Source organism: Eumetopias jubatus, unplaced genomic scaffold, assembly GCF_037043125.1.
Source record: "Eumetopias jubatus isolate StellerSeaLion01/CBP00866 unplaced genomic scaffold, mEumJub1_p1.0 scaffold_5, whole genome shotgun sequence".
Taxonomy (NCBI): Eukaryota; Metazoa; Chordata; class Mammalia; order Carnivora; family Otariidae; genus Eumetopias; species Eumetopias jubatus.
The window spans coordinates 39,200,567-39,213,965 of record NW_028274811.1 but is presented as its reverse complement, the minus strand read 5'-3'; the positions used below and the strand labels follow the sequence as shown (position 1 = coordinate 39,213,965).

The following is a 13,399-nucleotide window of genomic DNA, read 5'->3' as shown; positions in this document are numbered from 1 at the left end:
TTAGTGCTGGGGATTTGGTCAGTGTGGGGAAGCTGTGTGCATTTTAATAGAAGTAACATGGCATTTGTTACTCACCGGCTTCCCACCATCTGGATTTTCACGGCTCAGCAAGCATGGTGGGCTCCCCAGACTTACCGGGAGAACTTGGCTCCTACAGAGAGCATGATTCGGTCCCTTTGAGGTCATAATTTTATGATGGACACCATGATAAACTGGGGGTGGGGGGATGCTTCTATCTCAGTAAGCTGCTTTCATATTTGAATGGTCGAACAAGTAATGTACCATTTCCACACAGGGGAAGGGGGTGAAACAAACCACCTCAGCGCTGGGAACTAAGCAAGTATGAAGGAACACTGGTCATGTGATAAAGTGACATGAAAATGTGTGTGAGAGGTGGTGCACAGAGGCTGTGGGACCAAGAACCTTTTTTTTTTTTTTTTCCAATTCAACTTATGTTAATAGTCTGGCCCTGTGCAAAGTGCTATGAGGAAAACAAAGATGGAAAGACATGTCTATTAGTATGCATTTAGATGCAAATAACAGAACATCTACCTAGCAGTGGCTTAAACCCCTTGGTATGTATTGTTTAACAAGTTCAGACATAGGCTTTTCCTGAGGTAGGTTTTTGCAATTCAGTGATGTCACCGAGGATATTGTCCCTTTCTTCCATCTGTCATGTTCCGCCTCTTGGCTTGTCACCTCTTGGTCACATGATGGCTGCTACAGCTTCATGTATCATGGCCACATAAAATCACATGCGAAAGCAGTAGTATGGGGGCACCTGGGTGGCTCAGTCGGTTGAGCATCGGACTCTCGGTTTTGGCTCAGGTCATGATCTCAGGGTCGTGAGATCCAGCCCCGTGTCAGGCTTCATACTCAGTGGGGAGTCTGCTTGAGATTCTCTCTCTTCCTCTGCCACTGCCCAACCCCCCTGCTTATGCTCTTTCTCTCTCTCAAATAAATAAATCTTAAAAAAGGAAAAAAAAAAGCAGTAGTGTGCAAGGAGTATGTCCGTATAGCCAGAAGGCCACTCCTCACTTCCTTCCTTCCTTTTATTCAGGGAGAAAAACTTTTTCCCAGAATCTCTGCCTCCTCGCCCCCCAGCAGACTTTCCTGTGTGCCTCACAGGCCATATGTCAGTTCCATGGCCACCCCTACACACAAGGGAGGCTGGGAAGCAAGAATCTGGATTTTTCAGCCTCTATAGTGGAAACAGGCAAGGAGGAAAGGCACTGGGTAGGAGTAGCTAACCGAGAGTATCTGTCACAACACATTACTTGCCCTTAATATGCCTGGTCTTCACGGGCGGGCTGACATTGAAACCATGCCCATTTCCCAGCACTGTGCTTGCCGTTACATAGGAAGCAGCCCTTGCAAAAAGATCTTGGGAACGGGGACTATTGGACCCTTCTACCTGCTTTCTTTCATGTAGGAGGAATACCAGCGCCAGATGGAAGTTAAAACCAAGATGCACAGAATTAATTACATTCAAATGAAAGGAAAAGGATTCTGTATCTAAATACCAGATACTGGTTGGGTGACAAAGGAATCAAGTCTGGATCAGTCAGTGAGTGTTTATGATACACAGAAGGATAGCAAGCACATGACATGTGTACTGGCTATTTCCATACCCGTGCCAGACGTAACCAATTGATCTCAACACTCTCCCCCCAAACCCAGCTATGATCTCAGAATCCTTCTCCCTGGGCAGCTCTTGCCAATAAACAAAATCGGCGGGCAAAATTAGATCCATTTGTTTTCACTGCTCAGCACTTGATATTTACTACTTCTGTCACTAGAACTGAGCTACAGAAACATGAGAAATAGTACCAAGAAGCTAATGCTACTCCTGAACTAAGGACTGAAGCATAGTCCTGTCCCATTACAAAGAAAACTTTGAATCCACAGGCAGAAAACCTCATGCATAAACCTAGTTTGTGATGCGGGCTAACAAAGCCATGCTGATGAGTTTAGTTTCCTGCCACTCTAAAAATTTAAACAGTGATATTATCTAAACAGTATGATTAAAAAAATAAAATCTTTGACTCTCACTAGTGAGAAATGAGCATTGGTTCCCAGCTGAACCGTATCTATAGAGACTAATAGTATTAAGCCTCTGTACTTACATAGCGTTTTTAACTTTTGGAAACCGTTCTATATCATGGTTGGGGGTAGTGGATACACCTCTGTGTGCATTGATCCAAACCCATAAAGCTATATGGCACGAAGAGTGAATTTTACTCTCTGGGAACTTAAAAAGAATTTTTTTAAAAAGTCTACAGAAGCACTGAGATAAATGCTAAAAATCTTGTATTCAGTTTGAAAACCAATTAAAATTGTTTACAAGTTAAAAATTGTTCAAGATGGATGGTCCTGATAAAAAAAATTAGAAAATCCTGAAAAATTAGAAAAAGACTATAAGAAAATAAGTTAAATCATTCACATCCTACACTAAAACATCATTTTGGACTCTGGCTGACAGTCTTTGGCCTGTGACTGTGTGTGTGTGTGTGTGTGTGTGTGTGTGTGTGTACTTATAGGAGTTAATTATTATTTTCCGGGGAGTCAGATTGTAAGAGAAATTTCATTTTCTATTTTAAGCATCATCTTGGTATTAAAGGGAGTTTTAATAAGTGTATATTGCTTTACCAGTGAAAAAAATATATTTTAAAATGAGAATACTTTTTAAAAATTGCAGTCATTGCACACCTACTGTTTTATTGCCTGATTTTTTTTTTAATTTTAGAGTGTATTAAAATTTTCCAAGAACTAGGCCATTTTGACCCAATCCCAGTAGCAGTACTTGGGCATATCCTGTTTGGCCATAACCAGACCTCCTTTTATCCCCCTATTTTGATGGAAACTATACTCCAACACACTATTTATTTATCAAAACTTAACAGAGAAAACCCTCTCCGAGAAAATGGATGCTGACTTTGGGCCATGAACCAGAACCCAAGAAGGAGGCCACGGTTTTATGTAGATGGAAGGAGTAATTTTAATTCCCACCGGGAGCCTAAGACTCCCCTGTTTATTTAATGAGCTGCAAAGTCACTGTCAGTCTAGCTACAAGCCCCTATGCAGTGACCACAAAGGGTACACGCACTGCCCCCCATCCCTCACTGGGGAACACAGGGCCCATTGCCAATTAATCAGAGCACTTCCGCCTGCATGTGACCTCCCAAATCCTTCTCAACCCAAACCTTCCAACAACTACCCGTATTTCACCATTGTCATCCACTGTGACACCTATTTTCCATCTTGGCTGACCACCTCCTCATCCTCGCTAAAGAAGCAGACAAATCTGCGGAGGGGGAGACGAACCATGAGAGGTGATGGACTCTGAGAAACAAACTGAGGGTTCTACAGGGGAGGGGGTGGGGGGATGGGTTAGCCTGGTGATGGGTATTAAAGAGGGCACGTTTTGCGTGGAGCACTGGGTGTTATGCACAAACAATGAATCGTGGAACACTACATCAAAAATTGATGTAATGTATGGTGATTAACATAATAAAAATTTAAATTAAAAAAAAAAGACAAATCTGCCTAGAGCCCAACTTACCATGCAGAAGAAAGCCAAGTATTGAGTGGGCAGAGCTGGCCAGCTGATATAAGAAGAGTAAATGACTTTATAGTATTACCTCCCAAATGTTTCTTAGATGAAAGATAAAACATTTAATGGGCTCTGAAGGCTAAATTGCATTACCTTCTCATTTGAATCTCTGTGATTGATGTGGAGAGGCCAGTGCTCCTGACGCCTGGTCAGTAAGACCTTGTCCCACCAGAGGATTTGGGTTTAGGTCCTCTCCAGATTTAAACTGAGCCAGAATTTTATCAAAACGGTCACCCTGCTCTTTGGACTGTACATCGCCTAATCGTTGAGCTCAGCCCAGGCATTGTGTAGACTCCAGCCTAGCATGGTACAGTGAGAGACTAGGGCATGTGCTGGGGATTCCCTCCATTTCTTCAGCCTAATCACAGGCTTATAATGGCCAAGTCAGTTTCTATTATTCAGGTAAATGGAGACTTTATGTATGAATTTACTAGTCTGGAACCTTTGTAAGATGCAAAGATGGATTTTAGAAAAGAAAAACTCAGTCTTAGCAGTGCCTATTGAACTAGAAATGGGGTTACCAGGCCACCATCTTGTGAAAATTAAATCAGCCCAAATAAATGTGGAACAGGGCAAACGTTCTACCTCCCAGGGTTTCCTTTTAAAAAATCATGTTAACTACATTTGACCTCCATAACTGCTTTTGTCCTCTGGTTTTTGTTTTTAGTCAAAAACATGCACTTTATCCACATCTCTGCGGAACAGAGGGCAAACGCTCCAGTTTATAGCTTTTCATAAATGGCGCGATTCGGCTCGGCATTTGATAAAATGAGTTGTCATGTACACATGTCAGTTAAAGGTAAAAGTTGTCCCGAACCTGATGAATTGCTTTCTTTTGACCGTGATTCCAGATGAAGTCGTTGTCATAGGGCTGACGGTTGTTGCCATGTCTTCTCTATACTCAGCAAGAGTTCTTTTATCTTGAGCAGCATGGCTTTTCTGACTTCAAGTGCTCTACCAAGAGCCTGTTGCAAACAAGAGTGTTTGTATCAGAAGTCTCGGTATCTTGAAATTGGAATGTGGGGTGATTCATGAGGTTTGCATCAATTATTAAACAGTCATAGATGAAGATCTGCAGAGATGGATGGGGCAGTAAAATATTCTGGTTACACCTACTGGCTTAGCCATGATAAATGAGTCCAGAAACGTGAAGGTTCAGAACAGGTATTAACTCGAGCTGCAGTGACCTGTGCTCTGAAGGGAGGTAGACAATAGCTGGATATAAACAAGCTAACATACACACCAAGTGAGTGGCAGGATTAAAATAAAGCTAAGGTCCTGGCTGGAGGACTAAAGAATGGGAGAATCCTGCCATGCCAATCACCCTTTGTCTTACAAGTTCTTGAGGAAGGCATAGCACAGATAATTATAACACTTGGAAAATAAATGGGGCATTTTTATTAGCGGGAGCCATGCCTGGATCCCTCATAACGCAGAGTTCTAGTAACACTAGCTTGGATCATGTGGCTCAGCTGTGAGCTTGAGTACTACCTTGTTTTGATCTGTGTACCCCTGAAAGGGAGAGTGGAGACATTTTCACAGAGAGTCTGGACAAAAGGACAAATGTGTATGTATGTCATCTCTGGGGGGAGTGAATTTTGTTTCCCTTGGAGTAACGTTTTCTTGGAGACTGAGACAGAGACTGACCTTGGAAAAGGTATACTTAACTCTTCCTTCTGATACCCAACTTCACTAAAAGGGAAGGCCCATCTTTTGGTTCCCAATACACCTTCTAGAACTCTGGAGTCTGTGTCAACATTGCAGCTAAGAAGGGTGTAGACTACAGTTTAGCCAGTTGTTGGCCCTAAAGACATAAGTGTGACTCTGGTAACCTGTACACTCGGCTTCCCCACTGCTCTTTCCTTCTGGGGGGTGTTTATGTCTTCAGTAATTTGAGAGCTTTGCCTCATACTGAGGTACCTGACAGAAGCCTGAAGTGAGAAGCAGCAGCCATGTCCGCTTTAGGTTCTGCGAAAGTCAGGAAGCTTCATGAATAACCCCGTTGCTAACCCCTCACTGAAAAGCCAGAAGCAGGAACTAGTGTTAGAAGTATATCCTAAGCGCTCAAGTGCTTTTCCCAGGGCATTCTGAGGCGGCTGCAAACATTGAACAGCCTCCTTCTCTCCTCTTTGCGTGAAAGTGCTTTGCTAAGATACATAAACTCTAACAAAGGAAAGTGGTCTAAGAATTCACTTGTGATGCCGGCTTCCCAGCCTTGCTGGGCTTGCTTACTCTGCAATGGGCACTTGTTACCGAAATGGGCTTCTGAACTTCCATCAGGAACTGAGTAACCACACAGCTTAGATTGTGTTTCCTTGAAGTCGTATTCATTTGGAGGAGTCTTCCTGAGTGGACAGACTAGATTTCTAGTTGAGATCATCAGTAAGGAATGGTGTGGCCTTTTCTGAAGAAAGACTTGGTAGAGCAGAAGTCATAAACTCGTGACTCACAAAACATTTTCAGCCCACAGACGAGATTATTTCTTTTAATGTCATGGCTTTGAAAAAAAAGTTGACAATATAGAAAATTGAAGAGATTTTGCATAAAATTCGCATTTCCAGCTTCTTATAAAAAAAATCTAGTAACACATGAAATATTTCATATCCACAATTGGCATAAGCTGAGTAGCCACTTACCCTTAAGAGGGGCCACAGGCTTTCTACTTCTTCACGCCCTGGCACCTCATGGCTCTGTAGGGCTTTGAATTTGCTGCCCCTGGGGCCAGACATCTAAGAGGCCAAAACAGGAAATCATGAAGTGTTTTAAATGTGACCTGCTTGAAAGTGGCTGTCACTTGTGCTTACTCTTTTCACTTGTGCACAAAGAACGACCATTAGAAGCGTTTTCGTATAGGGAACAGGACAGTTACATGCAAAGTGGAGAATTTTACACTACTTACCTGAATAAATCAGGCATACAAAGAAAATCCTGAAATGATGATATTAAAGTGAGATCTGAGATTTGAATTATGCAGGGGTAATTGCCTTAGTTTTCCACCTCACTGTTTCCCCTTTGCTTTCCTCACATGGACATAATCTTCAGAATGGTCCTCTGTCAAAGGCCACCATCATAATTCCCCTGCCTCTTTTTTTTTTTTTTCCTCAAACTCATTTGCACTCTCGGTAGCAATTGTTGGAGCCCTGCAGGGGAATAATTGCAGAGGAATTAACTTCTGACATTTTTTCTAAAAATAGCCCTACTAAATCCAATCATAGGTAATTTACCTGTCCATGTTCCTCCGGGGTAACCAGGGTTGAAGAAAGACGTGGCAGACTGGCATTCCTTCAGCAATTATCTGTGATCTGGGTTCCTGGCGCCTGTGTATTTTCTTCGTTCTGAAATACGGAGTACAAATTGCCCTCTCCCCTCTAACCTCGTGACCCTGTTTCTCAGCACCTTGCTCCTGTGGTCGGAATAAGGCCGTGCTCTTCCAGAAGGGTGTGTTGGGCTCACCAGGAAAGAGGGAGCATGGGTCAAGCTGGAGCATTTGTGGGGTCCCTTCATTTTCCATGTCTGAGCTTCAAGACCCCCCTCCCCCCAGCCCTGGTGCATCACAGTCCTCAGCCCGCATCTGAATAGCCGTACTTGAAACCTGTTTGGAGAAGTTTCTCTGTGTAGAAGGAAGGAGAATGCAAAAGATCCTGGGTGGGTAAAATGTCTGGGAGTTGATAGAAATTTTCAAAAAAAAAAAAAAAAAATTGTGCCATTTCCTGGAGCCATTAAAGAAATGCGTTTTCTCTTGCCCCAAACAAAAGGGTCTGCATGTGTTTTCCCCTTTTGTTCTCTCCAGATGTTCCAAGAGCCCACCGTGCAGTGTGGGCATCTAGGAAATTGACTTTCTCAAATGCCACTTCTCGTGGCGCTTAAAATACAGAGCATCAAATCCTTGTAAATTCCACTGCAGAGACAAAGCCCAGAGCCCTTCAATGCACAGAAAAGTATATCTATTATCTATCGTTTCAAAGTAAGTGTGCAGTTACTTTAATTGCCTTTGTCTTCTCCTTTTCAGCTGACATTATCTCTACGGTAGAATTCAACCACACGGGAGAATTACTAGCGACAGGGGACAAGGGGGGTCGGGTTGTAATTTTTCAACGAGAGCAGGAGGTAAGTGGCAGTGAATGCAAAATGCCCATTTTCTTCTCTTTTTAAAGGAGGCCTCCTACTGTTCCTTAATCCTCATGTGTTGCCCTTAACCTTGCTGCTTTGCTAGCAAACTAGAAACTGCCAAAAAGTCATTAACATCAACAGTTCCACATTCAGGCTCCTAAAAGCACCTGATTAATAGAGCCTTTTCTGGGCAGGCCTAATCTTTCCCAACCTGGGTGTTGCACCTTCAAAACGACCTCACTTCCCATCTGACCTGCGAAATTCCATGGGTGTTTGTTGAGCAGAGAACTCCTTTTTGAGTGGGATTTCTCTTCCAGCCATTGAAATTAAGTCTCCCGGTTTCAGGTGCTCCTACAGAATACGTAGGAGGGGGAAAAAAAATAGCTCTTTGCCAACAGATGTGAAAAGGACACCTGGGATCAGTAGAGAAGAAAGTGATAGCTCACCCCACCAAAGGGAGTGAAATCCCACAAAAAGACATCTCTGCAATGCATGCGGCCTGTGCTTTACTGTAGGTGTCGCAGAGGTCCCTGGAGCTCAGTGCTGTGTGCATTCCGAGCAGGAGTTTGAACTTCCAGTGAATTGAGTGTCAAAAAGCCCATTTCCTCCTGAGAATTGGGCTCCACTAGGAATTGTTTCTCTTTTTCATATAAATTGAGTTTTTTTGGTGTCTGCTTCTGTTTTGTCAGAACAGAATTACGGCCCAATCTGATTTCCTTGGACTCCCCTGGCATGGTCCTGGAGCTTCCAGCAGGCCCGTGTATGTTCTAGGACCTCTCCCATCTGTTACCGCCTGCCTCTGAGATTCACCAGGCCCAGCGCAGGGGGAGGCCCAGTGCGGGAGGAAGGATTCACAAGAGACTTCCCTAGCAATTGAAAGCCTGCTTTGTGCCTCAAAGCCATTTATGTTCCCCTCCCCTCAAAAAAAGGAAAGCCTCATTTAGAGGTGATATATTTGGTAATTGCACATTATTTGCAATTAATTTCTATAAGGGCATCGTGATCCCTCGGGGTTCTGTATAAATTCAAGTGTTCAGCATTAAATCAGGCACCTGGCCTATTCCACTGGCCCTGGAAACACGAAAATGTGGTTGGCAAGTAGGAACTAAGAGCTCTTCGTGACCTGGAATTTTTCCTGCTTTTCCAGAGCTGCCTAGTGCTAATTGGTCTGGCACATACTACACACACTTGACAGTCTGATTTGGATGGTAGCAAATCAGAACTCTTATAAATTTATTGTTAAGGTGGACTGACTGTCTCTGTAGTAAGCAGGATATCAGCATTTAAAGTCCTTTTAAAACTGATTTTCAAACCTTCCTCCATTTTAAAAGAAAATCCAATTAGGTCCATAGTGATGATAAAGAAGAACCAGAGCCACTATTTAACATAAATTACCCAAGGCAGCATGTTGCTGGTCATAATCTGCTCCACGATTTCCATTAGCTGTTTATAGGTTTCACCTGTTTTGACCGAAATCTTTGAGAAGCCTGAGTCAGTAGAAGGAAGGGGGACACGTATTCCAAAGGAGGGTGGTTTTGTTCAATAAAAAATAGATGTTGAGGAGAGGAGTTGAGTGTTCCACTTTGTGGCGAGGCTTCCGGTTGGAATGAACTCAAAGCCTGAGAAACAAAGCCAGGTGACAACATCTAAGGCTGGCTTCTGACTTCTGTGAGTGACTTCTCGGGAGGCACACTCCACTCCTGGACAATTTACTCCTAGGACCCTCACAAATATGCTCAACACAGGCCATCGGCACCATCACCCATCAAATTGAGTAAATGGAGACTTGGGTTTGAATGTTCAATATCCATCCAGAAATATGATTTTTTTTTAATTGAGCCTTTTCTTCAGAGTCAAGCTTCTACGACACATGTTCAATAAGACCTGAATTTGAATTTCTGAACACAGTTTTCCAAAGCCTGAATCTGGAAGCTCTTGGTAATAAGATCCTAAAACACCTGAAATAAAAACTCCCCTTTTCTTTTTTCCCCTTCTCCTGTTTCTTTAACACCTTCTTTGTCCTCTCCGCCCTTCTTCTTGCCCTTGCCCCCTTCTGCAGATCCTTTAAGTTTCGTTCTAGCATCCTTAATGTAGTTCCTGCTCTGCGCACTGTGCTCACTGTGCATAACGGAGATGGGGGGGCGTGGGGGGGAGAGTCTGACAGTCCTCCCAGGGACTCCGGTGGCGTCTCTGCACTCATGTCCGTTTTGTCACTCGTGCCAGAAGAAAATGGGGGGGAGGGAGAGATCTGATGTCCAAATCTGCTATGTATAAGCTGTGTGACCTTGGAGAGGTCATTTTAATACTTCTGAGCCTCTTTTGTCCATTTCCCTGCACTGCCGACCTCTCAGAGGTTCTCTGAGAATCTGGTGAGATTTTAAAAGGCCAGCGAAAGGTGCAGATGCCATAGCTTTGGAGTCTTTGTGAGGGATTAATAGACGTGTGGACTTCGGTGTGGGATGGCTCACTCTGAAGGGTGTCCAAGACATCCATTAGGATGTCTGAGGAAAAGATCAGAATTTCTATTTATATGTATTTTTAAGTTGTCCTATTTTAATACCTATTTCTATGTATATGCTATGGACACCATATATTAGTGCAGAAGTTCCTGCATATAATTTATAAATAAATAGTTGCATATTGGAGGTGCCAGTATTGACCAATAAGGGTGCATGACCAATGCTGGGGAGGCCAGTAAGCTAAGGTAAACTTGTTGCCATGGTTCTGCCCTCATTCTACAGTGACGTGGCCCACCCATTCCACCCCAGTGAGTCTGCCCCAAAAAAGAAGGAATTGGTGAATTTGCAGTTGGCTTATGTGATTTCATCTTTCATGTGTGTTGTTTTTCCCTTCCTACAGAGTAAAAATCAGGTTCATCGTAGGGGTGAATACAATGTTTACAGCACATTCCAGAGCCATGAACCTGAGTTCGATTACCTGAAGAGTTTAGAAATAGAAGAAAAAATCAATAAAATAAGATGGCTCCCTCAGCAGAATGCAGCCTACTTCCTTCTGTCTACTAATGGTACGTAGAGGTGACTTTGCCTATTTGGTATTTGCAGAGATACAGTCAGCAAGCCATGTATTTGAGTCTCTCTTGCGCTCAGTTTTTCTTTTTACCTTGCGAGCTGTTTGAAAAACTTCCAAACTGCATTTGCAAGATGTCTACCAGAGTGCCTGGACCAGGGTAGGCCGTCCGTATATAGCACTTATCCTTTTTAAAAATAACAAATTTATGACCGAATTACGTGAGACCCATTATCCGTAGTTTTTGATTAATTCAGATGATTTCCAGGTGTTTTTAGAATCTGACTTCCTTTCTTAAGATTCACTAAGTGTTATTCTGGGAACACATTTCAGAAAACTCAACATGCCATCCCTGTGAGTTTGGCATACTGAATAGAAATTATTAATCCCTGAATATATTTGGGGGTTTGTAAAGGAGGTGGCTATGTCTCTCTGATACCATCAAGTTCTTGGCCAGGAGCGCAGGTCAAGAGAGGGGGACCTACCAAAAAAGAGACCAAGAAGTGATTTCTTTCTCTCTCTCCCCCTCCATACTCTTCCTATACCGTTTGTTGTTTTAGGGGGGAGTTGATAGAAATAGGTCGGAGAGAGGACATAGGGGGTTGGATAGAGAGCCAAATTCCATATTAATTTCGTAAAACCTTTACACAGTGGAATGACCTGCCCTTAAGGTTCATAAAACCCTTGCTGAAAGAAGCCATCTATGCTCAGAACAATTCAGAATAAAATCATAAACTAAAGGGTGCTAATTGAATAGCGTCACAATTAAGAGGGTTAGTGTATAAAAATTGAAAAACCTCTATCAAGCAAATAAGCTGGAGAGTGCTTCATTTCATCCCACGTGTGAGTCTGCCTAGGAGGAATATACATTTAAGTATAAGTCAAGAAGCCAGGGATTTGCTTTTTTGCCTATCACCAGCACTGACAATGTATTGCTCACATGTATGTAATAGGATCAGACATATATTAGTGTTTTTGAAGACAGGAAACACAAAGAAAGATTTATCATGATTAATTTTGGATCGTGCAAGTTGAGTGTCTTGTAGATTTGCTCCTTTTCTCATTTTTCCTTTCTAAGTCTTTACAGTGAATTTTATTTTACTCTTCTGAAAAGAGGCGGGAAAGTTTTTAACGCATATGAACCCAAACTCCCTTGATTATAAAGCCAGTGTACCAATCTAAACACTCGCACTTCTGAAAAGGCCAGTCTGGGGCTATTCAAGCATGGCTTATCTCAACATGACCAGATCTCCACTCATCTGTTTTTCCAGATTCTCAGTAATTTAATTCTTTCTCAGAACTGTCTATATTGTTCACTTTACTTTTTTCAACCCTGATTTCTTAAAAGCCAGACCACATGAATGTTTCTTCTTTTTTTGTTTGTTTCACTGGTGAAGTTTTACTTAAAGGCTCTGCATATCCAACCCTTTAGAATAAAAGATACTTCTGATGATGTTGACTTAATTATTGCCGGCAGAGGAAAAGTGTCTGATTATCTGCTATGGCTAGCTTACTTTATATTGTGAAATTTACCCTATTGATTTTTACTATAACATCCAAAGCCTTATTAACTGCTTTGTGGTGGTGGTGGGGGGGACCAAAATCATTGAAATGCAATGAAGATTAATTATATAGCATAATGTTCTGTTAATTGAGTTTTTAAATAGTTTTTTGATTAACAAGGATATTATCTTCCCATTTGGGATGCTATTTCATATGCCAACAGCATCTCAAAATGATTCTTAGAAGAAAAATTCCCATGTTCTTATGCAATTTTCTTTTTTGTACTAATATTGAGGTTGAGAATTCCCCTTAAGCCAAATAGGTTAACATGCAAAAATTAATGAAAGACAATTGGAATTACTGTACAAAAGAGAAAATGAAGATAGATGATAAGATTGTGTTTAAAAGCTGCCAAAAGTAATGATAAACTACTCAGAGAGCCGGCCAGAAAAAAGAAAAAGTCATTACTCATAGTAACAGCCACATGTTCCTTAGACTTTTTTTATCCACAAAGCTTCAAGATACTAAGTCAAGAAAAATTGTGTGATAATAAAGTCGAGAATGACTCCAGGCAACCCAGCCATGGGGAATTGGATTGAATTCACCATCAATTATCTTAAAAAAAAAAAAAAAAAGTGCTTTTCTCATTACAGTTGGGTGCAGTTTTTATGTTCTGCTGGCATATATTTTCAACTTTACCATTTTTCATGAAAAATAAAACCAACATTCCATTTTGAATCTAGACTGAAATTACTTGGCAGGTGAAAACACGTTGCTTTACCTTGCTTTCTACTTCTGTCTTAATTCTTACGATGAGAGGGAAAGGTATACTTGATTTGGTTTGCATGCTATGAAAGTAGTGTGTGTTCATCATAAAAAAAAATTTAGAAAAAAACAGGGAAGCAAAATGAAGATAATAAAGTGTTTACACCCAGAGAGAACCAGTATTATTAATGTCTTTTAAAGAAAAAAGTAGACGTGGATAAATAGATAAATCTTTTTGCTTCTTAATGAAAATGGGACTAACCTATAAGCTGTTCTGCAACAAGATTTTTTTTTACTTAAAAATATAATACTTAACAACAGGAGCATCTTCCTACTTGTTAAATATCCTAAAATATCATCACCTTTTCAATGACTGCATAG

At 41.7% G+C, this 13,399-nt stretch overlaps 1 protein-coding gene across 1 annotated transcript in view; it reads left to right on the top strand.

The window, feature by feature from the left end:
- The window catches only part of PPP2R2B (protein phosphatase 2 regulatory subunit Bbeta), a 270,773-nt gene that overhangs the window by 151,740 nt on the left and 105,634 nt on the right, over nucleotides 1-13,399 (top strand). Inside the window, exons 2-3 of the mRNA XM_028119142.2 lie at nucleotides 7,623-7,720; nucleotides 10,583-10,748. Of these exons, the coding sequence (XP_027974943.1) occupies nucleotides 7,623-7,720; nucleotides 10,583-10,748 (264 nt within the window). The remainder of the gene's footprint in view (nucleotides 1-7,622; nucleotides 7,721-10,582; nucleotides 10,749-13,399) is intronic.